General features: G+C 35.1%; 5 protein-coding genes and 1 non-coding gene across 8 annotated transcripts; 3 read left to right on the top strand and 3 right to left on the bottom strand.

Moving 5' to 3' along the window:
- Positions 1–808: 808 nt before the first annotated feature.
- TRNAT-UGU (transfer RNA threonine (anticodon UGU)) lies at positions 809–880 on the bottom strand. The gene has a single exon. It is a non-coding gene; the product is annotated as a tRNA-Thr (tRNA).
- A 73-nt stretch (positions 881–953) lies between these two features.
- Positions 954–2606, top strand: PFD5 (prefoldin 5). Its single transcript, XM_007043190.3, has 4 exons — positions 954–1203; positions 1278–1381; positions 1502–1579; positions 2167–2606. The coding sequence occupies exons 1-4, from the start codon at positions 1002–1004 to the stop codon at positions 2248–2250; spliced, it is 468 nt and encodes a 155-aa protein (XP_007043252.1). The 5' UTR covers positions 954–1001; the 3' UTR covers positions 2251–2606.
- Positions 2607–4671: 2065 nt separating this feature from the next.
- Positions 4672–7414, top strand: TRM11 (tRNA modification 11 protein). The gene is made up of 6 exons (XM_007043189.3): positions 4672–5091; positions 5190–5401; positions 5624–5941; positions 6063–6137; positions 6242–6316; positions 6581–7414. Exons 1-6 carry the CDS (start codon positions 4866–4868, stop codon positions 7124–7126), a joined length of 1452 nt encoding a protein of 483 aa, XP_007043251.1. The 5' UTR covers positions 4672–4865; the 3' UTR covers positions 7127–7414.
- LOC18608469 (putative RNA helicase SDE3) lies at positions 7386–12045 on the bottom strand. Of its 2 annotated transcripts, none has more exons than XM_007043188.3 (4): positions 11908–12045; positions 10547–11485; positions 9165–9386; positions 7386–8581 (listed from the first exon to the last, which is right to left on the bottom strand). In XM_007043188.3, exons 2-4 carry the CDS (start codon positions 11477–11479, stop codon positions 7613–7615), a joined length of 2124 nt encoding a protein of 707 aa, XP_007043250.2. In that variant the 5' UTR covers positions 11480–11485; positions 11908–12045; the 3' UTR covers positions 7386–7612. The 2 variants fall into 2 exon arrangements, with proteins under 2 accessions (XP_007043250.2, XP_088659501.1); XM_088803375.1 differs by having other exon boundaries at positions 11913–11962.
- A 42-nt stretch (positions 12046–12087) lies between these two features.
- Positions 12088–16190, bottom strand: LOC148763993 (putative 3-hydroxyisobutyryl-CoA hydrolase 3). 2 transcript variants are annotated; one of them, XM_088803382.1, is made up of 14 exons: positions 16102–16190; positions 15650–15730; positions 15394–15462; positions 14913–14976; positions 14566–14645; positions 14396–14479; positions 14213–14297; positions 13981–14066; positions 13765–13886; positions 13613–13673; positions 13425–13523; positions 13194–13295; positions 13078–13119; positions 12088–12444 (listed from the first exon to the last, which is right to left on the bottom strand). In XM_088803382.1, the coding sequence occupies exons 1-14, from the start codon at positions 16138–16140 to the stop codon at positions 12307–12309; spliced, it is 1152 nt and encodes a 383-aa protein (XP_088659508.1). In that variant the 5' UTR covers positions 16141–16190; the 3' UTR covers positions 12088–12306. The 2 variants fall into 2 exon arrangements, with proteins under 2 accessions (XP_088659508.1, XP_088659509.1); XM_088803383.1 differs by having other exon boundaries at positions 12088–12423.
- Positions 16191–18798: 2608 nt separating this feature from the next.
- On the top strand, positions 18799–20930 carry LOC148763992 (secoisolariciresinol dehydrogenase-like). Its single transcript, XM_088803386.1, has 2 exons — positions 18799–18932; positions 19885–20930. The coding sequence occupies exons 1-2, from the start codon at positions 18895–18897 to the stop codon at positions 20660–20662; spliced, it is 816 nt and encodes a 271-aa protein (XP_088659512.1). The 5' UTR covers positions 18799–18894; the 3' UTR covers positions 20663–20930.
- The last annotated feature ends 2989 nt before the right edge of the window (positions 20931–23919 follow it).

Raw genomic sequence — 23919 nt, 5'->3', positions numbered from 1 at the left:
ATTTGGCATGCTTAGTATGTGCATCTATGAGCTTTTACTGGCATGCCAATTAATTAGCAGTAGTACTGCTGCGTACGAGCATCAAGTGCTGCAACAAGCATTCTCATTGAGGCAATTGCAGAGTTTTCAGTTCCCGAGAACTGGCCATCTAATGATTTGAAATAGACTTCTTGTCAAAAGAGCTTGGAAGATGGTGGCCGCTTGTGTTTACTAAAGGTAGATGGTAAGGAGTTTGCAGTTTCCAGGAAAAGAAAGTTGGATATGGCAGTGGAGATGCAGGCGAAAGGGTTTCTCAAGTCTTGGCAGAAAGAGGAAAAAAAACAATTAGTGAGAGATAAACGAGTAGAAAAACCATCCATCATTTCCACAAAATATTTGTACCTTGTTCCCTATTAATTATTGCAAAACAAAAGAGTCAGGACCCAATAATTGATGGGGTCCCTTGGGATTAAATGCCTTGTTGAAAAAGTTGGGATAGTCTTATTATGTTTGGAGCATCCCAATCTTAATTGCATTTTGGATTTGAGACAGCCAAATTTCCTTCTACCGCCGTTTTCCTCTCATTCATGGGCTTGGGCCAGAGTAGTTGGGACACCTGCACATTCTCGTGGGCTCATTTAGCAAAATTGAAGGAGAGCACATGCAATGGGGGATTTTTCATATTTATTTAATTTAATAGTTAGGAGTTTAGGGCCCATCAACAGATAAGAGAGACGGCCTAACTGAGTGGCCTTAACGATAACCGGAAAGCTACTTCTCGTTTCTATGTTATAGTATGCCATTATAAAAACAAAATAAACAGTCACATTGCCCCCATGCAGGATCGAACTACAGACCTTCAGTTTACAAGACTGACGCTCTACCACTGAGCTATAGGGGCTTTCGATGCTGAGCCAACTGTTGGGATTTAATTCAGGGAAGTCTGTATGGACCAAAAAGGGGGTTTTATTATAGGGAGAGAGAGAAAGAGTGGGGAGGGTCGGCAGAAAGAAAAGCAAAGAATGGCGTCATCAAGAGGAGGACAGCAAGTGATGAGAATGGGGGACATGGAGAAGATGAGCTTGGAGCAGCTCAAAGCAGTGAAAGAACAAGCCGATGTTGATGTCAATCTGTTACAAGACAGCCTTAACAACATCCGCACCGCCACCGCTCGCCTCGAGATTGCCTCGACCTCTCTCCACGACCTTTCCCTCCGCCCCCAAGGTCCATCCCTCAACCATCATTAATTTTTTTTCTTTTATATAATATAATATAATAAATTTTTTCTCAAAAAATAGGGAAGAAAATGTTGGTTCCTCTCACTGCTTCGCTCTATGTTCCGGGGACCCTCGACGATGCCGACAAAGTTCTCGTTGATATTGGCACCGGATACTTCGTTGAGGTCTCTATTTTTTCTTGATTTGACGAATTTGTCCCTGATTTTACTGCTTTCAATGCTTGAGCTTGCTGCACTATGATCTAATTTTGTCTTTGATTGTTTTATGTTGCAATTGTTTTCCAGAAAACGATGGCTGAAGGAAAAGATTATTGCGAGCGTAAGATCAACTTACTGAAGTCCAATTTCGATCAACTTGTTGAGGTATCCTTGTCATACTAAAAAAGAAAAGAGATTTTGATTGCCATTTAACCCATTTTCTTTTGTGGAGAAGTATAAAACTGTAAGAGTCTTATTGATTGTAATGGTTTAAGTTGATGGGTACTTGTTCCTTAGATTTGATTGCTTTAACAGCTTGTGGAATTTATAATGTTAGATGGAAAACCTGACTTTGGAAAAGGAAGGGTCACTCTCTCTCCTGCTTTAGTCCCATGTCATACATGTGCCTGGATATGTGTTTGTAATTTCTCATTGCGGGATGACACTCATGCTGTTCTCTTGGGGTAAAGCATATATAGTATAATTAATGAACTCAAGCTTAATTGACCTGGCTGGGATGAATTTCCTTTTCATTTTGCTCAGCTATCTATTTGATTTTTTAAGCTGCTGCTCATCTTTTAGTATACAAGATTAGGTTTAAGCTGCTGCTCAGCTTTTAGTATACAAGATTAGGTTTTCTTTGTTCTTACTATTGTAACATGGTTTTTTTGTTCGGATTTTTGTTAATTGCTAATGATTAATTCTCTTTTCCTTTTTTTTTTGGTCATGGAACTGTTTAATCGAACATGTAGGTTGCATCTAAGAAGAAAACTCTAGCAGATGAAGCTGGTGTAATTTTACAAGCAAAATTGAAGCAATTATCTCCTTCAAATTAGGAATTCTGTGATCCTCAGTATCTTATTTTTATTAGTTCTAAAGATTGCTGGGAAAGGACTGCTTAGTACTGCATTGCTGGTGATGTCAACTTTATCTTCTTGCTGGGCTTGTTTTAGGTGGCAGGTAGGGATGATGATTTTTCCACCATTTTAGCTTGACAAGAATTTCCATTCAGAATTTACAGAGATTAATGTTGTTATTTAGAGGTGCATACTTTTCTATTTCTAACAATTTGTATTTATAATTAATTTCTGAATGTTTTGTTCTGTTAAATTGGAGAAGTCATGTTGTTGTAGTCACTGTTTTCTCAGAAAAAAAAAAAAAAAGGGATCATAGGGAAGATTGTGGTAGCTAATTCCCCTTCTCTCTATCAATTGCTTGTCTAATAATCCAACCAACTTTAGACAAGGATCATATGATATACAATTTAGAACCGAGACTTTGAAGAGATGGGACTCAATGAGTATATTTAACCCTAAACCCTAAACCCTAAACCCGAACCATTAAAAATTTAGAGGTGCAGAGTGTATGTTGTTTGATTTCCTCGTATCTGATTGATATCTAGGATTAGAGCAATCCAAATCTTCATTGATGGGGTTTCCTTAAGAGATACAAAGGTCAAGGTAGATTCGGATTAATGTAAGAGTCCTTCTCCTTTATAGAGGACGTTGCACGAGATTTCTATAATGGATACAAAGATCTAGGTAGATTTGGATTAATGTAAGCGTCTCTACAGAGAGCGTTACACAATTGAGTGAGATAAAATGTCACGGATCTCACATGTAAAAGATGAAATGGGTATCAATTATATAAAAATAGGTTTTCTTCCATTTATTAGATATGTTTTTTGAGTTAAAATATGGGTCTGTTACACTTTACCTTGCTGCTGGGTATAGAATACCACTGATACCTGGGTTGTAACTAGGGCTTTAGATACTGTAATTACAGAAGGGGGCCTGGCCATGCTATTGTCTCTTTGCTGGAAGCAGAGAATACTAAAAATTGCTGTTTGGATCGACTCTGTTTGCTGGTGATTATTCATGGCACAAGTGATATGGTCCTTAATGATATAGATAAGCTTGTCGATCATCCTGACAGAGTTGAGTCGATGACTTAATGCTCCTGAAAGGATTGGTTTCTGTTGTTTTTGAGTTGGGATCTTTTTCATTCGGTCTTTTAACTTTTATGGGAGAAATGCCCGAGGTTTAAACTGTGAAGAATACACAATATAATCGAATTGAATCCAAGGAATTAGAAAATTGTGATAATCGTGGATTTTCATTTGTACACGGGACCTTCCCCAAGATATGAAGAATTGCAGATATGGGGAAAGGGAAAGGGGATCTCTGGAAAAGAGGATTTGATGCTGCCTCAATTGCTTTGTTTGTTCCTGTTCCAGATATGAAGGATTGATTTTATTTTTAAATCTAAAATATTTAAATAATTAAAAGATAAATTTATATCTAAAAAAAATGAAAATAAAAATTTAATCATTTGATGCTCAAAAACACTTTAAAAAAGAAAAAAGAAAAAAGAGCTTTTCCCAATAACTTAAACAACGTGTTTTAGAGAATGGAATAATCATTTCCCTATTCTTAAGCCCCTTCTAATAACTTGGTTGTTTCATAAAAATAGTTATTCCGAATAATGGTTATTCTTGAAAAATTTTGAATAGCTATTACCAAGGAAAACCTCGATAATAGCTATTCTAATAGTGGAAGAATAGGTCAAAAATTTTGTTGAATGAAATTGTCCTTAAATTAATTAAAAAACTACATCATATATAACTTAGCTTTTCTTCATTTCACATTTTCTTTATCTCTAGCCATCTTCTATCTCTCTCCTTCTCTCTAGAGTCTCTCAACAGAGGGCAATGGCATTCGGCGACGTCGATGCTAGCTACTGGAAGCGCTGATTGGCGTTTTCCCACCATATCTAGTCGTAAGGAGCATCGGATTGAAACTCCATTATGCAGACCACATCTCCAATAGCCAATCGATAAGAAAAAAAAAATAAAAAAAATAAAAATACAACAATAAAAAAAAAGAAAAAAAATAAAAGCTAAAAATTAATATTTTATATTTTAAAATTAAATTAAAATTTTAATATTAAATTATAAAAAATATTTAAAAATTTAATTATTAAATAAGTAGTTAAAAATAAAATAATTATATATTATAATAAAAAATATATTTATCATTTATAATTTATTCGTTATTTATTTTTAAAATTATTTCTTCCAATCAAATATTAAAATAATAATTTTTTTATTCCACATTGTTTCATTTCGCAAGAAATGTCGGATAGCAAACGTACTATTTAAATCAAGCTAATATTGCTAAGACCGCAAACGTAATAAGGTGTCTTAACTCCTAAAAGCCAAAGCCAAAGGCGAAGGGAAATTTGTTTCATTCCGGTTGGTTCGAGGTTTTCCCATGCCTCTCTCACGTGTCCAACTAAAAACTTGTAAACGATATCGTTTCTTATGGAAAAGAAAGAGGGTTTTGGGTTTCAATCAATCTTGCTCTCTGCTCCACTTCTCCTTTCCTTCTTCGTCCTCCTTGTCCTTAGGCAAAACTTTTTCCAAATCCCATAACAAAAAAAAAAAAACCCCATGTGGTACCTATGTGTATTTTACCACAGATTGCTGGATTACAGGAAACCGGAAGTTGAGTCTCTGGCTGACCTGTTTGGAGCTTTTGAAGACAAACAGAGCCCAGATTTCGCAACCCGGAACAGGGTTTTAGAATGGCGGCTTCCCAAACACCACCACCCTGACTCCCCTTTCCATTTCGTCAATTTACCTTCCGAAGATGTCGCCAGGAACATCGCAAACCGAAGTAAGTTCTAGTTCCTTTCTTCCCTTTTCTTCCCCTTTCACTAATAAAATGGTGTTTCCATTTTTGAAATTTGAGACATTCTTTTTCGGACATTCTAGGTATACTCGTGAAGGGAATTTATGAACTTTGGGGAGAAGGAAGTAGCTTTGAGGAACTTAAGGAGGCTGTGACTAGCTATCCGGATGAACGAAAGTTGCCATATTTGGAGTCTGAAAGTACGTTTAAGATTACTGTTGATAGCTTTGGGAAGGTTATGAGTCTTCATGAACAGAAAGAACGAATTTGGGGACTCTCATATATACCTTTCAAGGTTTGTTTCTGAATTTGATTTTATTGATCATGAAGTTTGATTGTATTTGGATCAGTAAAGTCATAATTGGGGCGTGTAAGAATAGGAAAAAGATTATTGTTGGAAATAAAAAGAAGGAGAATTGGACAAGCTTGTTTTGCAAAATTAGGCAAATTAGTTTCTGTTGGTTCTTTATTAATTATTATTTCTGCTAATGGCAAATCCTAATCAACATAATTGCAGGGTCGAGTTAATTTAAAGAATCCAGATCACAATTTCTGGCTCATGGAAACTGATGACAATGCAACTAATAATGGGCTTCCACCGGTTGTACAAAGGCGGATATTTTTTGGTAGGGAAGTTGGTGGAGCAGACAGGAAGCTTATACCCACTTACCAATTGAAAAGCCGAACTTATCTGGGCCCAACAGCAATGGATGCAGAAATGGCTTTCTTAATGGCCAATCAAGCACAGGCTGCACCTGGGAAACTTGTATATGACCCTTTTGTTGGCACGGGGAGCATTCTTGTTTCTGCAGCTCACTTTGGAGCAATGACAATGGTTTTGTATTTTCTTGCTATATTCTGAATTATTCTTTACCTGATGGTCTTCTCTTGGAAATCGTATGAGCAACCTATGTGCAGTAACTTTTGTGTAATGACAACAGCTTGAATTTGTTCAGGGTGCAGATATTGACATCAGAGTAGTGCGCGACGGGCGTGGCCCTGACTGTAATGTCTGGAGCAACTTCAAGCAGGTGAATGTGCAACATATCAGCAATTTTTGTTATTTTTTTCATTCATCTACCTGCAATAGATCTTCATGAGATTATATGCTTATTTGCTCCTGCATTTTTTGTAGTATGGATTGCCAATGCCAATTGCTTTGTTGAGGGCAGATAACAATCTTCCTCCTTGGCGTCATGGATTGAAGGAGGTAATTTCTTGTAAAATTGCTTCCTGTTGAATATGTTAGTGTGTTTTTAATTGTTTTGAATTTGGTAGGTCGTCTTTGATTAGCTTTTTTTCTTCTTCTAAATTTGTTTTACTGTTATGATTCCTTATCTCTGTCCTCACGGTATTGATTTGATTGAAATACACACACATACATTGCATGTAGCTGGTATCTTTGCTTAATTTTCTATAGTCATCATAATGAGTCAGTTATGATTTTTAAGTCTTCTTTCTTGCTTTTACATAGGTGTTTGATGCAATAATTTGTGATCCTCCATATGGAGTTCGGGCGGGTGGACGCAAGTCTGGTGGCCGAAAATTGCTTAAGGGGGTTGTGGGCCCTTACACTGTTCCTGATGACAAAAGGGCAGACCACATACCATCAACTGCACCTTATAGCTTACTTGAGTGTGTGCATGATTTGCTCGACCTTGCTGCTAGGATGCTTGTAATGGGTGGCAGACTTGTTTTCTTCTATCCTGTGTTGAGAGAAGATGATTCTGTAGAAGACCATTTCCCAGAGCATCCATGTTTCAAGTTGGTTGCCACTTCTGAACAGATACTCAGCTCACGATACGGTCGAGTTTTACTCTCCATGGTAAAGACATCCTCATACACTGAGGAACTTGCTTTGGCAGCTAGGATAAAACATTTGGAGTTCAAGGAGAATCATACCAAGTGGTTAGAAAATGGTAATCTTCACTCTTCCGTTTTCAGTCCAGCAGATGTTGAATCGGGTGATTTGAAAGTCAGTAAAGAATCAAAGCCAAAATACAGAGGGAAATATGTGTAGTCTTGCTTCTTTTTTGGGCTCATTAGGTTAGGCAGCAAATTTATGAACTTTTTGACTTAAATATTATGGTTACTCATCTGTCATTCATGTTTTATTCTGAATGAGGGATGAATTTTTCATTGTTCTGTTATCAATGTTATCACCATGCTTCACGATGGAGGTTGCTGGTATTAGACAGGTCGTTTGTGTGCCATGTAAAAGAGTAAGCAAGAAGTGGGTATTCTGTTGTATTGTAATATTTGCTAAGAGGGAGAGGCAATTTTGAATTTGAGAGAGGCGCAGCTCAAACCATTGTTTCATTCCAAAAGTTTCATGGCAAAAAACTAATTTATTTAACCCCAAACCAACATCACTTGCTTGCAAAATTTCTATATCTAAGTTAACATCAAATGTTAAAGAGTAAAGAAGGTATCAATTTACATGAGATAATTCACTATGCACTCACTGTATTAAGTAGCCACTTGTGAAAGAGCTGCCTGGAAATGTTCAGGAGACTGATTTTGCCAGCTGCGCTGTGAACATTGGATTATCGTTTTTGTACGGACCCAACTCACAAAGTCTTTCAAAGTACGATCTTCTCAATCCCTTCTGCCTAGCAATATCTGAGCGGACACAGGTTGAACGATTTCCGGGTGCACCAGTAACTATAACGGTTGTACACTCGTCAGCCAAGTTAGCCAAAGCCACCATTGTCTCTGGCTCAGTAGCTGACGAAGCATCCACCAAAAAGATATAGCTAAAATGTCCAGCAGTTATGCCTGCATCATACAGGCGATAGCTACTAATGAAAGTTGACAATATCACTCGGAAGTTCCTTAGCTCCGTAAGTGAAGGACAAGTAAAACAATCAGTTTCTTCTTCATAAAGACAAGAGGGGAGGATGTCAATAGGTACCCCCTCCCTCTCCCGGAATGCAGCATTGGCTCTGAACATATCTGACACTGGAATTTCCAAATTCAAGCTTCTCATTATCATGTCACATGTGCTATTAATAGGTGCACAGACAAGAATTTTAGACCCTTGATGGCGTTGATAAATTTGGAGCACTGCTTCTTTAATAACCAGTCCAGTTCTTGAAAGTTGCTTTGAAAAGGATTTAGAACCATCATTGCAAGTTGCGCAGAGAGGGCCCTTTACTAGAAAAGGTGGAGGGCCTCGAAAATTCAAAATACGACGAACTGCTGACTTTTCATTCTGACCAAGTTTGTGGTTATAAAGATGAAAAGATGTTGAGGTAGGCATGAGATTTTGGGAGACAGAATTAGGGAAGAGGAACTTTTGGAATAAGGGAGCAGGTGTAGATGCAGCTGCAATTGCTTGGTGAGCCCTTTTTAAGCAGACTCTGTTGAACGAGAACCTAATGTTATATCTGCAGGTTGGATCATGCTGAGAATGAAATTTCACTTCAAATTCAACTAGTATAGTTGTGCTCTTCACCACCCGATATATAACACCCTGCAAGCACTTAAGAACATTAATACAGAAGAAAGACAAGGGTTGGTCTTTCTCAGTTCTATGTGGAGCTTCGCATATGTGACGGAATCAACCAAGCATAATCATTGGTTAAATGAAGCAGAAAAGATTGACTTCACCAGCACATCATCAATATAAAAGATGAACGTAAAATTATATTGTCATTAGGATTTCTCAGAAAGGTGCAAAAGAAATTGGGTTGCATAGCATGATGCTCTTGTTCATGAAGACATCCACCTGAATATTATCAATATCTAGACTATGCAACAAAGGCAAGATGCCAAGGTTCCCCCAATTATGACTTGATAGACAAGTTAGCTAAGGTGCAAAATTTAGTAGTAAACACACTGTCGGCTTGAGTCCATATGCATCATGCCATTGTATGTGAGATGCTTATCCCAATGCATTCTGCTAAACATTGATTAATCCAGACATTAAAAGAACAATAGGTAATTTGGAAGCTTAACGATTAGTACTTGGTTTTTGAACTGGAATCAAATAGTTCTTAATCTATCAAAGTCAGATATATTATGGTACAGAATAATGCAAGAATAGGAGGCAAAACCTGAAATGGCTCAATTTTTTTGCCGGAAGGTTGTGCAAAGACAAAGTCCCTTGACAGAAGAAATGGCCGCTTCTTAGAAAGAGAATCAACCTTAAATACTACAAAAGTTTTATTATCCATCTCATTACTTGCATTTGAATACTTATTCTGGCCTGACTTCTGATAGATTGACGCTGGATGCAACTCCAGAGACACATTCATCAACTCAAAATTGCTCCATTTCTGTTTCAGACAAAAGCATTCATTTCATTAGTTTCTTGAAAATCTTGAATTGTGATGCAAAAACACTGTTCCATGAGACTGAACAGAAAATGTTTCCATCACTTCATACAGAGAAGCATGAAACTATGTCATACATAAGAAAGTTCTGAAGTGCAAAAGTTAAAGATTGAGGTGCAATAGCATTTTGCACTTATTATTCATGTATTATTCAAATTAGTCTCTTTGGGATCTATTGGTAGTGTACAGCCCAATGTACATCCTATATCCGATAAAAGTGGTCCAGTAGGGTCCTGTGGAGGAGAAAATTAAGCAACAAAACTAGGAAACCAACCTTATAAGGTGATATCCTTGCATTATATACAAGAGAAACAAATTCAACTATTTTTGTTTTAACATAGTTCTTTTGGCAAAAACAATTCTCATTAAACAAAGCAATTCTAATAATTTGATTTACTTTCTATCAGCTCTAGCCAAGGACTGTAACCTAAAGCAAGTTTTATCTGTGAGCAATGTTCAGAGTTTTACAGATGACAGTCATTGCCAAAACCATTCTTCTTTTTTCTAAATTTTGTTTTTTTTTTTTGCGTGGTCATTACCCTTTTGGAAGAATTGTTTTACATTAAGTAAAGCGCCTAACAAGTAATTTTCAGAATATTTAGCCCAATCAATCAATATGCCTATGAGCCCTCATACTAAACTCTAATGCATTCAACTTGGATAGTTTGTGGAGATAGTTTTACTGCTTTGTATTTTTTTTTTCATTCACACTTCACAACTCTGGCGTCTCATGGTAATACTACTTTTCAGTCCTCACTAGTTGCTCTGATACAAAAAGATTGGAGTTTAAGGTTGGCAATTCTAAATTAGTCAAAAGACTGGTTACAACTCAAGCTACAAGAAGCCCATTGCAAGCTTTCAATCATTACTTGTTATGTTGAGTACTTGTTTATCATAGATCATAGCTTAATTAAGGACAATAGTCTTATAAGTAGATTCAGCCCAGCTAAATCCCACACCAAAACATTCAACATGAATAAATCAGTGACATAAATTACACAAAACAAATTTTGATGAAGTCTCTAAGGTTAAAAGAAAGAGACAAATAGAAAAGTTAGAATTGGATTATTGAACTTTTCATGAAAGGCAATTGTTTTCTTTACCTCTATGTAGTAGTCCTCAGCATAGAGAAGAGCTGCAAAATAATCCTGGTAAGTTGAAGGAGACAAGGCTTTAACCAGAACTTCAGGCACAATATCTCTCTTGATTAAGTCCTCAATGTCCTTGGGAATCTTGTAAATAGGTAATGTATCCTTTGGATCAGCCCAAGTATACTTTCCTTTCCCTTGCTGGTCGATAAAATAAGAAGGTACAGGGGATAGAGTTGGCTTAAGGGATGGAAGGGGGTTAGAAGAAGATGAAGATGGCATGGAGGAGGATGAACTTGGTTTAGAAGATGATGAAGAGGGTTTGGGAGACCACATAGACGGTTTAGAAGGCGTTGGAGGTTTAGGAGATGATGGAGATGGTTTTGAAGATGCGGGGGGTTTAGGAGAAGATGTTGGGGGTTTAAGGGATGATGGCGATGGACTACAAGGAGCGAGAATCAGCTTAGTTGAAGACTGAGGTGGTTTCGTGGGAGTTGGAGATGAATGAATGTTGTATGTACCAGAACTCCTAGGATTCTGAGGCACTTGATAAATTCTGTCCACAGACTTAAGATACAATGATCCAATTGAACTAGGATTATTTGTCTCTGAACCTAGAACTACCCTGTATTCAACAGGTACATCACTTGGCCTGGACTGCCATGTTGACTCTTTTCTGGTTGGGTTCAAGAGCGATGAACTGAGAGATGAATTTAAGTAATGCTGTGGGTAATTGCGAGTTCTGGTTACTGAAGATGATTCGTCTATGGAGGAACTAGGAGTGGAGACCCAGCTAGAAAATGTGTTATAAATCCTAGTTGTACTATAAATATTGCTGAAGGAGGTTTCATTGTCACTAACATCACTGCACTCATCCTCACAACTACCATCAACGTGCTCGTCTTCACAACACAGAGCGCATTTCAAGAATTCAAGAAGAAAGGACATTTTCTCCTGCCATCAAAAAGGCATACATTCTGTTCAGAATATTTTAGCATTAATATAAGCTTTCTAAAGAATCATGCTTCGTGAGGTTCCATCCAGGTGACGAAAAAAGGTCGAATCAAGATTTCAGCACGAAAATAATCCTTGTTTTCTTTCTATATATCAGATACTAAAGGACAACAAAATATACGTCGAGATTGAGAAAACTGGAACAAGAAAATGATATCCAGAATTCCAGATTATAGCTTCGCTTTACTTTTCTGGTCTTTTATGAGAAATCTAACAGAGGAATTATAAAGAAATGCAAAAAGCAATATATTACACGGAAAATGTAAATGATAACAAAGGAATAAACTTGTATGGTGGGCATAACGATCAATTCATATTCGATCGCAAAAAGGAAATGGATGACCAAAAGAGAGAAGACTTACCTTACCAGATCAACTTCAGATTCTGAAGCAAACAAATGGCTTAGAATTAAGAACAGATTCTCTGTTCTAGCACAGTTTCACCATAAAATTTATTTTAAAAATAGAAAGGTTTGGAAGGTTTCCACAAGGGTGGGGTCCCTTTTCTTGACATGGCAAGATCGGACAGGAGCAACCTACGAGTACACAGTCAAAAGGAGCTCACTACCCAGTACCTGCTGGGCAAAGGCTGGAGCTGACTTTTATTCCTTGCTTGTTCACTTTGGTCTTCCATACGAGGCACTACATATGTTGCAGATGTTTCCTACTAAAATCTACTTGTACAGGTACAAAGTTGTGGAATTAAACTAAAAGATGTTGCAATACTCCAAATCTTTGTTTGTGGTCTGTCAGCCAAATTGCTCACATCTTGGATTTCAGAGCATCAACCAAGTTGGGTCGATCAGGAAGACGTAGAATTTCCCAGTGAGGATCATCAACCTCAGTAAAATAGCGATTTACTGTTTCTTCGCTAACTGACTGCAAATTTGAAGGCGCCCACTGTCATATATATTCAAAAAGAAACAAAAATCAAATGAATGGAGTAAGCATTGTGCTTAGAATCTTTTTCTTTTTTGAATAGCAGCATTTTATTACTGAAAGGTGATGAACATCATTGTGCTTAGAATCTAACCCAACCCATTAAGTCTTACTTATGAAATACGACACTGTTTGTCCTGTAATATCTTGCAAACTTTGCTTCAGAAAAATCTAACAAATTTGTACTAATCAATTTGCTATTCTGTAGGAAGATGCTTGAGGTGAAACTTTGACAATCATGATTTTTTATTTCAAAAACAAAAAAAAATCTTAGAATATATGTTGATTGTTTATTACTTGAAACTGAAACACCTAGTATCAGAAAAGCAGCAGGAAATCATTCTTTGGTTTGTGTCAAGTATACTTTATTTCAGACATTTCTTCAAGAAAGAGAGGGCTTGCACAACTCTGTTATTAACATCTAAAGTTCCATGTACTGATACCCGTTTTCCCTCTATTGTCTTGTCTTGGAATATTTTATATGTTCCAACGAAAGTAGGATTTCAGAAATGAATTGAATGTATAGTTGCAATTGTATTCAATTAAGTGTTAAAAAATCATTGCAAATAGATCTTCACATAATGGCAAGAGTACCTTGGGTTTATTGTCTTTTTCAATTAGCTTCGCTCTTCCACCCTGCAAGCATCATCAATTTAGTAATAAATTTAATCTTGAAATTAACCAAGGCATCATCAATCCTTCGTCCTTACCTCCCAAAAATCTTTGCTAATAGATCCTCGTAGAATGTTACATACGACTATATACTCAAAACTAAGACATTGTTCAAGTGTTTGTTCTCGCCCTTTCCTGATCTGATCAAAGATTTAAAAAAAATATATTATCAATTTCAAACCTCTTTATTATTACTATTTGAATAAAATATGAACAATAACAGCAAATTAAGTGATTTTTCACTATTTAGAATATGAACAATAACATACTGATCTCAAAAAGATTTTAAGGCTAGTGGGACTAGCAGCTTCCATAGACTTTATTGCCTTGATTATCCACTTTTCTGCTTTATATTTCATTTCCTTCTCCTGCATACAAAAATTATTTTATTTTTGTAATATAATTGTTTAATATATATATATATATTTGTAAAAATAAGGTGTTAAGATACACTTACAAGCGCTAATAATATGTCTTCAACCGTATTCTTCGAGAAACATTTGTTTATAGTGTCCAATCTGATTTATTAACGCAACTCAAAGGTAGGATAAGAATCAAATATAGAAGGGTTACGACAGAAGAAGGAATTATCAACAATTATCATATAACCTTGCATAAGCACTCTCTCGTTTAATAGGTGCTGCACATGAGAATCTCTCAATTTGTCTGGCAATCTCTGTTGTGTCTGACGTTCCCACTTTATCAAGCTCATTTTCGAGCAAAACTAGGTCCTAACACATGTAAAACATATCATGTTTTTTATTTATGAAAATTTTATGCATACCATTGCGAAAAGAAAATGTAAATCCGTTCAATAAAATTTACCTTGGACAAAACGAAATGAGTTGCAAGTCCACATGCAAGCATTTCCATTCCATCCAACCTTGCTCCAGTTAGTCCCAAATATTCTCCTTCAATATTTGACATCAATTGAACAAAAATTTTAATATTTCTCCTGTATTAGGTTCATGCCCATCTGAAGAGTTTTCCAAATTAATTTGTTACATTCTTAGAGCTTTATTCAGTTATGTGTTCGGGTCGGGAAAGAATCTATTACCGAAATAGCCTGGAAGTCTAGAAAGAAAATAGGACGCTCCAACATCGGGGAAAAGGCCTATTGACGCTTCCGGCATGGCAAACACCTGTTCAAAGTTGGGATTTACATAGATTAATGTTAATTTATTTCTTTCTCAAACTAGTTCAATATACATACATATAAAACAAAAAGAAGAAAACTTACAGCATTCTCCGTAACAATTCTAAACTTTGCATGCATAGATAAGCCAGCACCACCTCCCATAACAACACCGTTGATAAGGGAAATCTTCAGTAATCAGAATTAAAAGAATTAATCAGAAGAGTTAGAGGGATTATGAGAGAATTAAAAGAGTAGTCCTAAATCCAACTTACCAAGGGCTTCTTATATGTTGCAAGTAAGTAATCTAAAGGATATTGCTTTTGGTAAAAATTTGCTCCAAAACTCCAATGACCTGATCATTCATTGATCATCTAGAATCTTAAATTATGTATGAACAAGACATAAGTGATAATATGAATATATTTATTATAAATAAGTTAAAAAGAGAATAAAAAGAATGAAGTAAAAATCTATAATTATAGATTTAATTCTGTTTAATAAACAATTTGTTGTTTTATTAGTGAAAGGCCAAAGCAGCCACTAGCTCAATATATTAAAACAGAAAATGATTAAAGTGCACTAAAAGTAGAAAAAATTTTCGAATAAGGAAGACACTAACCTATTATCATAGCACTAAGTATGGCCACAACATCACCCCCGGCGCAAAATGCTCTTCCATTGCTCTGCAAGAGAAACTTTTGGTCAATAGTAATAATATTAATGTATCCATGAATATTAATATGGCTTTATTAATATAAGAATGAAAGGAAATTAATTAGCGTAGGTGAAATGGACTATGGTGTGTAGAATATTACTTTATTAATGAAGTGGTGGTGGTATAAAGTGGACCAAAAGGCTTCATAAAGTAAATTTCTCAGTGAAAAATATGGTGAAAGTTGTTTACAATGATCGTTATTAATCAATCATAAGGAAAGAATGTCGAATATTTAGAGAAACATTGTAAGTTTACCAAGTATTAATCTATCCATATAAAAGAAAGAATTGCTTGGATTCCTGGAAAGTGAAGCAACCCATTGACTAGTCTAAAACAAATTAAAAGATCATTTTTCATATGTTTTTGGATTCTGACGATTAACTACCTTCAAAATCACGAAATTTGTTGTAGAATCTTGCTCATATGCTTGGAAGTTGGTTAGCATTTGACAGATCTGCAAATTAGAGTTCAACAATAATGCCAAGCATATATAAGTTTCATTTTACTTTGAAATTGCATGTAAAAAAGAACAAAAAGTTTAATGCTGATTTAGATTTTTTAACATTTTGATATTTTTATCAAATGAATAGTATAAAAATTTAGTGGATATTATATATAATAAGTAATTAAGTCGAACTTACCATTTCATAACTGAGAACATTTAGCTTCTTTGGTCTGTTCAAAATCACTTTCTTGGCTGATGAATCTCCCTCGAATAGTACCTGCAGATAGCAATACTGAAATTTGTTGAATTTTGAAGTCGTTAAACCAGTTTGAAAATATATACATGGAGAAGGGGGATTCAAACTCTCAACTCTTTAGACAGAGAAATCATGTACTAATTAATAAACTAAATGTTTGAGTTTACTTAATTTATTAACCATTTAATTTAGAAGAATCATAAGAAATAAAACATATTGGAGGATATTTAATGTTAAGGATACAAACTTAGCTCGTCAGTTATTAGTTTATTGCCCATTTTTAAAAGGGTTTATGGCACCACCGAAAAGAAATGATGTTAAAAGGCTAATTAAAAATCATAGATAAATAGAAAGAAAATGTGAGAAAGGAAAAAGAACAAGCATATTGTAACCTGATTGTGCTCTCTTTCCAAGGTGAAAGCGAGGGCCATGATGATTTTTTGTGTTCTAATTTCCAACTTAGAAAGGGTAGACAACAGATCAAGCAGGTATTCCATATATATAGAGTACTCAAAGCTTGAGAATAGATTCCCAAGCCCAAAATATTAATCGTTGATTAATTTGGTTATAATATTTTAATTTGCCACGTCATCTCTGCAAGTGGGATGTGCTAGTCACGATTTTGTTGTTGCCTACTTTGTTGTCGTGAATTTTGAAGTACCAAGTCTATGGCTTCCTTTGTCTCTTCGTTGTCAAGTCCAATTAAAGGAAAATATTAAAAAGGATATTAATTTTTTTTTTGGAAATGGAATTTGAATATAATTTTTTTAATATATGTATATACACACACATTATTTATTGAATCAAATATTTGAATGCATTACTAATATTATTTGAAACAATTATTTGTGAAAAAATTATAAAAAATAACCAACCTCATAAACTTATTTCAAAAATAACTTTCAATAATATGTCATACGATTATATTATCATAGTAAATTAATATATTACTTTATAATCAATTATGATATATTGACATGTTATATAATCATCAATTATGATACATTAGTCTATTACTTAAGCACCACGCGATATAAAATGATAAATGATATTTTCGCTAAATCAATAATTAGTCTTAAGAGCTTGTTTAATTCAAAAAAAAATACAAAGATTTATTTGATTCAAAATAAAATTATAAAATTTATTTGACTCAAAATAAAAATATAAATATTTCATTAAAATGTAATAAAAATATAAATACTTATGTAAATTTTTTTGAATAGTTTATAGTTTTTTTAAATATTATATATAAAAAAACTCTAACTAAATAGTTTGTCTAATTATCTTAATAGATCCCTCCGACCAACCCACGTAATATAAAATTTTAAAAGATAGAATAAAAAAAACTAAACCAAATTAACCCATTAAGAATAAGAAGGAGAAAACTCCAGCACACACATTTTATTTCTTTGTTTCTTTTTTAACCAAACAGTATCCACATTTGTTTTATTTGTGTTTTTTTTTTGAAAAGTCATATGAATATATATATATATATATATATATATATATATATATATATATATATATATATCAAAAGCTGTTTTTAAATCTCAAATTTAAAAAATGCTGTTTTTAAATCAAACAGAATTTATGAAGAATCCTATGGTGATGAACAAGATTCAAAAGCTGGTCACTTAGCATTGTCCAGATCAGATAAACGTGACGGAAAATTTTCCCATTTTTGTTTTTCCAGTTCAGTAAATTTGTTCTTTGGCTGTGTGAATTTGAATGGTGCAATTGTATAAAAACTATTAGTTTCAGTTGAAAATTTTCAAAAAGAACCTTATTGTTGCAGTTTCGTACGCATACATAGTTCCACACATCATTCACTTTACACATCAGCAAAGTAAATATTTATACACCCCTAATTAAGTTGGCCACCAATTTTGAAAATGCTGGACGTAGGATTTTTTTTTTTTATTTAAAGTCAATGCTGCAAGTAATTAATATAAAATTTTGATTTAGGATAAGCGTTGGTAATTAATTAAAAAACTCTATGTTGGATGCAGTTTGTATCTGTTACATGGTTAACTGTCTCTATATAAAAGGATGTTGGGCTTCTCTCTGGAGATAGACGACATACAATATAATTTGCCTAGAAATCTAAAGATTATAACAATACCGTTAATGTTGTTTGTTTGTTTCTTTTTTATGATCAAACACCATCCACGTTTGTTTTGTTTGTTTGTTTTAACCGTAATATTATTAATGTTATTAATAGTGAATGAATTCCTGTTTATAACATGACTTAATAATTAATTAGGTAATTGTCTTTTCTTAATAATTAAAGCTTGTTTATAGTTTTTTATTATCAAACACTATTCACATTTGTTTTGTTTGTTTGTTTTAACCCTAATATTATTAATGTTGGTATGAATGATTAAATGCATTGTACAGTGATGATAAAGGAGCTCACATGCGTTTTATAAATTATTAATAGTGAATAAATTCCTGTTTATAACATGACTTAATAATTAATTAGTTAAATGTCTTTTCTTAATAATTAAAGCTTGTTTATAGTTTTTTATTATCAAACACTATTCACGTTTGTTTTGTTTGTTTGTTTTAACCGTAATATTATTAATGTTATTAATAGTGAATGAATTCCTGTTTATAACATGACTTAATAATTAATTAGGTAATTGTCTTTTCTTAATAATTAAAGCTTGTTTATAGTTTTTTATTATCAAACACTATTCACGTTTGTTTTGTTTGTTTGTTTTAACCGTAATATTATTAATGTTGGTATGACTGATTAAATGCATTGTACTGTGATGATAAAGGAGCTCACATGCTTTTTATAAATTATGAATAGTGCATGAATTCCTGTTTATAACATGACTTAATAATTAATTAGTTAAATGTCTTTTCTTAATAATTAAAGCTTGTTTATAGTTTTTTATTATCAAACACTATTCACGTTTGTTTCGTTTGTTTGTTTTAACCGTAATATTATTAATGTTGGTATGCTGCAAGTAATTAATATAAAATTTTGATTTAGGATTAGCGTTGGTAATTAATTAAGAAACTCTATGTTGGATGCATTCCATCAACTTTTTATCTGTTACACGGTTAACTATCTCTATATAAAAGGATGTTGGGCTTCTCTCTGGAGAGGGAGGACATACAATATAATTTGCCTAGAAATCTAAAGAGATTAACAAATCTCCAGCCAGAAGGTCAAAATGGCATGTGCTTCCCTACTTCCACCTGCTGCAAGAAGGTATATATATTTCATTAGCTCATATATATTACTGATCAATCAATTTGTGTTCCCACATTTATTGTTATTTTTTACATATCTATATTAAGTTTTAGTTAAAAAGGAGGTATCTTTGTTATTGTATCAACCGTCATATTCAGTTTATCTATTTCTTTTTTTTATTAATAATATTATTCAGTAAACTTATAGTAATCATTAACTTGTTCAAATAGTTCATAAATTTCTAATTATTTATCAAAAACACTAATGTCATCAATAAAGAATATATTAGACATTAATAACAAAAAATAATAAATCGGATCTGAACCCTTATTTTTCTTTCCAAGGCTAAAATATATTTTATATTATTTTTTTAATCAAATCTGATATTTTATTATCACAAAATTAATACGATACTTTGGCAAAAGCCAAGGGTGTGGCCTAAGAGACCAAACAGACAGTAACCCAACGAGGTTCTGTCCGTACAAATGCGCCTAATGGAAAACAGCGTCTTACACCGGAAAATATTTACACAGAATAGCACAATATCATCAGGAAGTATAAAGCAACGTCACCACCACAAGTATGCAACACAGCATCAACCCGTGAGTCACAGGAACAGAACAAACATGCGACACAGAAACAACCGAAGAGTCACCAGAAGCATAGCATGCTTGACACCAAATCATGCACAGCTTTTCAAGTGAGAAATAAAATAAATCCATAGGAAAGCCTGGGAGGTCATGCAGTAGTCAGATTCAACACCACACATAGAACATCTCACTCTCAATCCAATGTTTTTGAGTTGAACTTACAGGTTTTAACTATTAATTCAATATTTAAGTATTTCCTTAACACATAAAATTGTAACTTATTTCTATTAATAGTGTTAGTTTTTTTAAAAATTTTAATTAATAATGCTAGTTTTATTGATAATTACATGGTTTTTTTTTTTATTAAGAATTGTTCTTAGGCTAGAAGGCAAGGTGGCATTGATCACAGGAGGTGCTAGCGGCATTGGTGAGTGCATTGCAAGACTCTTTTGCGAGCACGGAGCTAAAGTTATCATTGCTGACATTCAAGATGAATTAGGCCAATCCGTATGCAAAGATATTGGTCTTGCAGTTGCATCCTTCGTGCATTGCGACATAGTCAAAGAATCTGATGTCGAAATTGCAGTTAACACCGTAATTTCCTTACATGGAAAGCTTGATATAATGGTAAACAATGCTGCCGTCATTGACGACGCCAAACCAAGCATCGTAGAGAATAATGTGGCTGATTTTGAGCGTGTCATTAGCGTTAACTTGACAGGCGTTTTCTTGGGAACTAAGCATGCGGCTCGAGTAATGATTCCTGCAAGAAAAGGCAGCATAATTTCACTGGGTAGCGTTTCATCTAGTGTCGGTGGGGTTGCTTCTCATGCATACACAAGTTCAAAGCATGCCATTTTAGGACTCACCAAGAACGTGGCAGCAGAGCTCGGGAGGTTTGGGATTCGAGTGAACTGCTTATCTTCCTACTTCATTGCAACACGGACGGCTATGAATTTCTTCAAGCTGGATGGAGATGAACGCCCTCGTGTTTATTCTAACCTGAAAGGGGTCGTTCTTCAACAAGTAGATGTGGCTGAGGCTGCACTGTACCTGGGTTCTGACGAGTCCAAGTATGTGAGTGGGCACAATCTTGCAGTGGACGGAGGTTTTACCACTATCAATCCAGCTTTTGGCTTGTTTGCGTCATCTCAGTAGATTTTCTCGTCATCTTTGATGCTTCATTGCCAGCTAGCTCCCAGGGTCGAAGTTTTTCTTGTTTAACTTAGGCACTCTACTTCCTTGCCCCAGATGTTGCTTTGAAAAAGTAGAGTTTATCTTTTCCTGATAAACAGCAGTGTTACTTTAGTAGATATAGTATTGTTACCATCAATAAGTAGAAAATATTGTTTATAATGGCGTCGTCCCTGGATACTGTTACCATCAAAGGACTGAGAAATAAAAATTTCAAGAGTTTTTTTTGTTTAATTTTTGCCTTTTTTTCTATTGATTATATACTTTTTGCTGTTTTTTTATACCAAACAACAATTTTATTGAAGCAAGGTATGTTTGCCCTGAAAATTCACAGAAATTGATATTTTATGCGACTACAATGTATCAAAATTGTTTTCTCATATTGTACGTGTAAATCCTCTCAAACTCATAGAAGGAGGCAGATTAATGGAAAATGATAAGAAAAAAAAAACTTTTCTTAAATGGGCCTCAGGCATAAGGTGTTTTTGAAAATTGTCCTCCGTATAATTTTATCTGTTTTTAGCCAAGAGAAAAAAAAATTAGACAAAATTGTCCTTAATGAAACTGACCCATTCGCTAGGCTCCGCGCCTAAACCAAAAACCTATTAACTGGTCAAGTATGTCCTTTATATGGACCACAACTCTTCGGTTTTCATCGAGAGACCTTACATATCCGCAGAAGCAAGTCTGTCAAAAGCATTCCTTGACAGTTCAACTTCTGAGCATTTTGGCAGTGGTAGGAGCCTTTTGGAGTGGTTATTATTCTGATAAAGGTAGTTCACATATTGAGCAGTGTGAAGAAGTTGACATAACTCTGAGAAAGGTATAAAATTTTTTTATGAATTTTTTATTTCATTTTGAACCATGTGGAGGTTTTTGACAGGACGGTTATTGTTCATGTTTAGGGTTAAGGTTTTTGAGCATAAACCTATACATATTACTTGTTCATATTGATATTGTTGTTGTTTGAAATTTTTGAATATAAACATGAAGGTGGTATTGTTGGTGTTGTTGGGGTAGAAAGGTGACCCTTTGTTATGACCCTTTGTTAGATATTGCATGAGTGGGGGCGTGCTTATGTGGTTGGCACCTTTTGTGTCAGTGGATTTTGGCATGGGGTCACGTAGGGTTTGCGTGATTGCAAAAAGGTTTAACTTTGCGTGACTGGTTTTTAAGTCATTGCGTGACTGGTTTCTAGGCCATTGCGTGACTGGTTTCAATGTTATTGCGCGAATATTGTTCAGGCATAGCATCAGTTTGTGTGTGCGTGATTCGATTAGTTGTTCTTAGAATTGCGTGACTTGTTTATAAATCATTGTGTGATTTATTGTTAGTAATTGTGTGACTAATTGATTAGGCATTGCGTGACTATTGTTGTAGGAAATTGCACGAGTGTCATAACTGCATGAAATTTATCTGCATGGGTTCATTCTGTATTATTTTGGGTCAACTGTAATGTTTTAATGTGTATATGTTGATTTACTTAATAATCCATGCTCCACACTTGGATTAATTATTCTGTTTCAGGGTTGTCTAAAAACAGTTAAAAATATTGTTAGGGTTATTTTTTGAGTGAGCTTATGAGGAGGGCTATTTCTAAGAAATTCCTGTAGTTTTTTTGTTAATCTACAATGATGGTATTGACATGATTAAAATGGGAATGTTATCTGTTTTATGTTGCAGATGGCCAGCACAGGAACAGAGTAGGAAAACGCGGAGTACTTGCTCTTGTGCCGAGGCACCGGTGGGGGTTCAATGTAGGCATTAACATCCACTGTAAGTGGTCGCATCTGCACGTGATACGTCAGATGCTGTGTCAAGTGAATGAGCTGGAAAGCTTTAAGAGAACATGCTTCGGGCACATGATGGACGTCGAAGCAAACAAGAGTTCATTTTGTGCCAGTCTCGTGTACAATCTAATGCTGCACAGAATCAACGAACCTGACGCCACAGAGGCAGAGTTATGGTTCGCAATAGGGAAAATGAAGGCCTGTTTTTCAAAGAGGGAGTTCTGTCTGGTGACAAGACTAAAGTTTGGTCCTCTATCGGCCTTCATTGTCAATCCCTACGAGGCCCTCTTTGGAGGAATTTACCTACGATATTGGAGACTTGGGAAGGAGGTGAAGATCCAATAAGTTTTAGACACGTTCAAGGGAGGGCAGTTTCAGCAAAAGGGAGACGCGAGCAAGATGGCCCTCGTCTTGATCGAGACTAACGTTTTATTCGGTCAAGACTACAGACGATCTATCGTTCCATGGTTGTTGTCTCTAGTTGAGAACATCGACGAGTGGAATGCATTCCCATGGGGCACATACGTTTGGAGTCTGACCGTGGATTACTTGCTGAGGGGTTTCGAACCTCCTACTGTAAGCAAAGTAGATAAGAAGCGCTACCACCTATACGGATTGATATGGGCTTTTCAAGTAGTCTGCCATAGCCTAATGTTTATCATTGTCATTATTGTTTTCGCATAAGAATTTATGAGGTGACTAAAAATGTTACACAATTGATGTGCAGTTTTGGGCGTTGGAAGCAATACCTGTAATTAGAAGTTTGTTCGGAAGGCAGCGGTAGTCCAGATAGGTTTGGCCAAGAATGCTTAAATGACATTGTGACAAGAGGCCTACAAGGTTCCACGTCAATATTACAAGTTTTGAGAGAGAGGGCAAGGTGAGTAAAGAAACCATATTTTTTTTATTTGATTAAATTTTATTTTTATTGTCATAGGGTAGCGAGGGTTATACCTACTGGCAATGTATGTTTTGGTGTAGTTGTGGGCAATGAAGACGTTAGAGCCAACGGCAAAAGAGATGTTGATCGCAAACTGGGTCGACATTGAGGTCAATATCTCCGAGGGGCAGCAATACATTTTATTATGGAAGTTGGAGGGTTGCCCAGAATTAGGTCCCCAACAAAGGAGGAAAATAATGGACCGCAAATGGGAAAAGTCTAGTACGAGGAGCCGTTAAGCGGAGACGCATCGCGAATGAAGAGGTCCATTCCGATTTCGGTGCTGCTGAGGCACCTCATTTTCTTCTTGTAACTATTCATGGTGCTTCTCTTGCTGCTGCTCCTCCTGCTTCTGCTGCTACCCCTCCTCTTGCTTCAGGTGCTGTCCCCCATGTTGAGTCGCATAACCGGGCGTTACGCTCGTAAATGACTACGAACATTAAGCGAAAGCTGCAAAAGATACAGACACAGTGGAAGAAAGACCTTTAGTC

The sequence above is a fragment of the Theobroma cacao genome, chromosome 2, assembly GCF_053813885.1.
Source record: "Theobroma cacao isolate CCN51 chromosome 2, ASM5381388v1, whole genome shotgun sequence".
Taxonomy (NCBI): Eukaryota; Viridiplantae; Streptophyta; class Magnoliopsida; order Malvales; family Malvaceae; genus Theobroma; species Theobroma cacao.
The sequence above is the reverse complement of the archived record's forward strand: the minus strand, read 5'-3'. Positions and strand labels throughout refer to the sequence as shown.

Excerpts from the sequence above, each read along its gene's own strand:
- PFD5 (XM_007043190.3), top strand. The coding sequence starts at position 1,002 with ATGGCGTCATCAAGAGGAGGACAGCAAGTGATGAGAATGGGGGACATG. Across the intron at positions 1,204-1,277 it reads CCTTTCCCTCCGCCCCCAAG|GGAAGAAAATGTTGGTTCCT; the intron begins GTCCATCCCTCA and ends CTCAAAAAATAG. Across the intron at positions 1,382-1,501 it reads GCACCGGATACTTCGTTGAG|AAAACGATGGCTGAAGGAAA; the intron begins GTCTCTATTTTT and ends ATTGTTTTCCAG.
- TRM11 (XM_007043189.3), top strand. The coding sequence starts at position 4,866 with ATGTGGTACCTATGTGTATTTTACCACAGATTGCTGGATTACAGGAAA. Across the intron at positions 5,092-5,189 it reads CAGGAACATCGCAAACCGAA|GTATACTCGTGAAGGGAATT; the intron begins GTAAGTTCTAGT and ends CGGACATTCTAG. Across the intron at positions 5,402-5,623 it reads TCTCATATATACCTTTCAAG|GGTCGAGTTAATTTAAAGAA; the intron begins GTTTGTTTCTGA and ends ACATAATTGCAG.
- LOC18608469 (XM_007043188.3), bottom strand. The coding sequence starts at position 11,479 with ATGTCCTTTCTTCTTGAATTCTTGAAATGCGCTCTGTGTTGTGAAGAC. Across the intron at positions 9,387-10,546 it reads CTGAGGACTACTACATAGAG|AAATGGAGCAATTTTGAGTT; the intron begins GTAAAGAAAACA and ends TGTCTGAAACAG. Across the intron at positions 8,582-9,164 it reads AAAAAATTGAGCCATTTCAG|GGTGTTATATATCGGGTGGT; the intron begins GTTTTGCCTCCT and ends AAGTGCTTGCAG.
- LOC148763993 (XM_088803382.1), bottom strand. The coding sequence starts at position 16,140 with ATGGCCCTCGCTTTCACCTTGGAAAGAGAGCACAATCAG. Across the intron at positions 14,298-14,395 it reads GAATTGTTACGGAGAATGCT|GTGTTTGCCATGCCGGAAGC; the intron begins GTAAGTTTTCTT and ends AACTTTGAACAG. Across the intron at positions 14,067-14,212 it reads TAGACTTCCAGGCTATTTCG|GAGAATATTTGGGACTAACT; the intron begins GTAATAGATTCT and ends CAAATATTGAAG.
- LOC148763992 (XM_088803386.1), top strand. The coding sequence starts at position 18,895 with ATGGCATGTGCTTCCCTACTTCCACCTGCTGCAAGAAG. Across the intron at positions 18,933-19,884 it reads CTTCCACCTGCTGCAAGAAG|GCTAGAAGGCAAGGTGGCAT; the intron begins GTATATATATTT and ends AATTGTTCTTAG.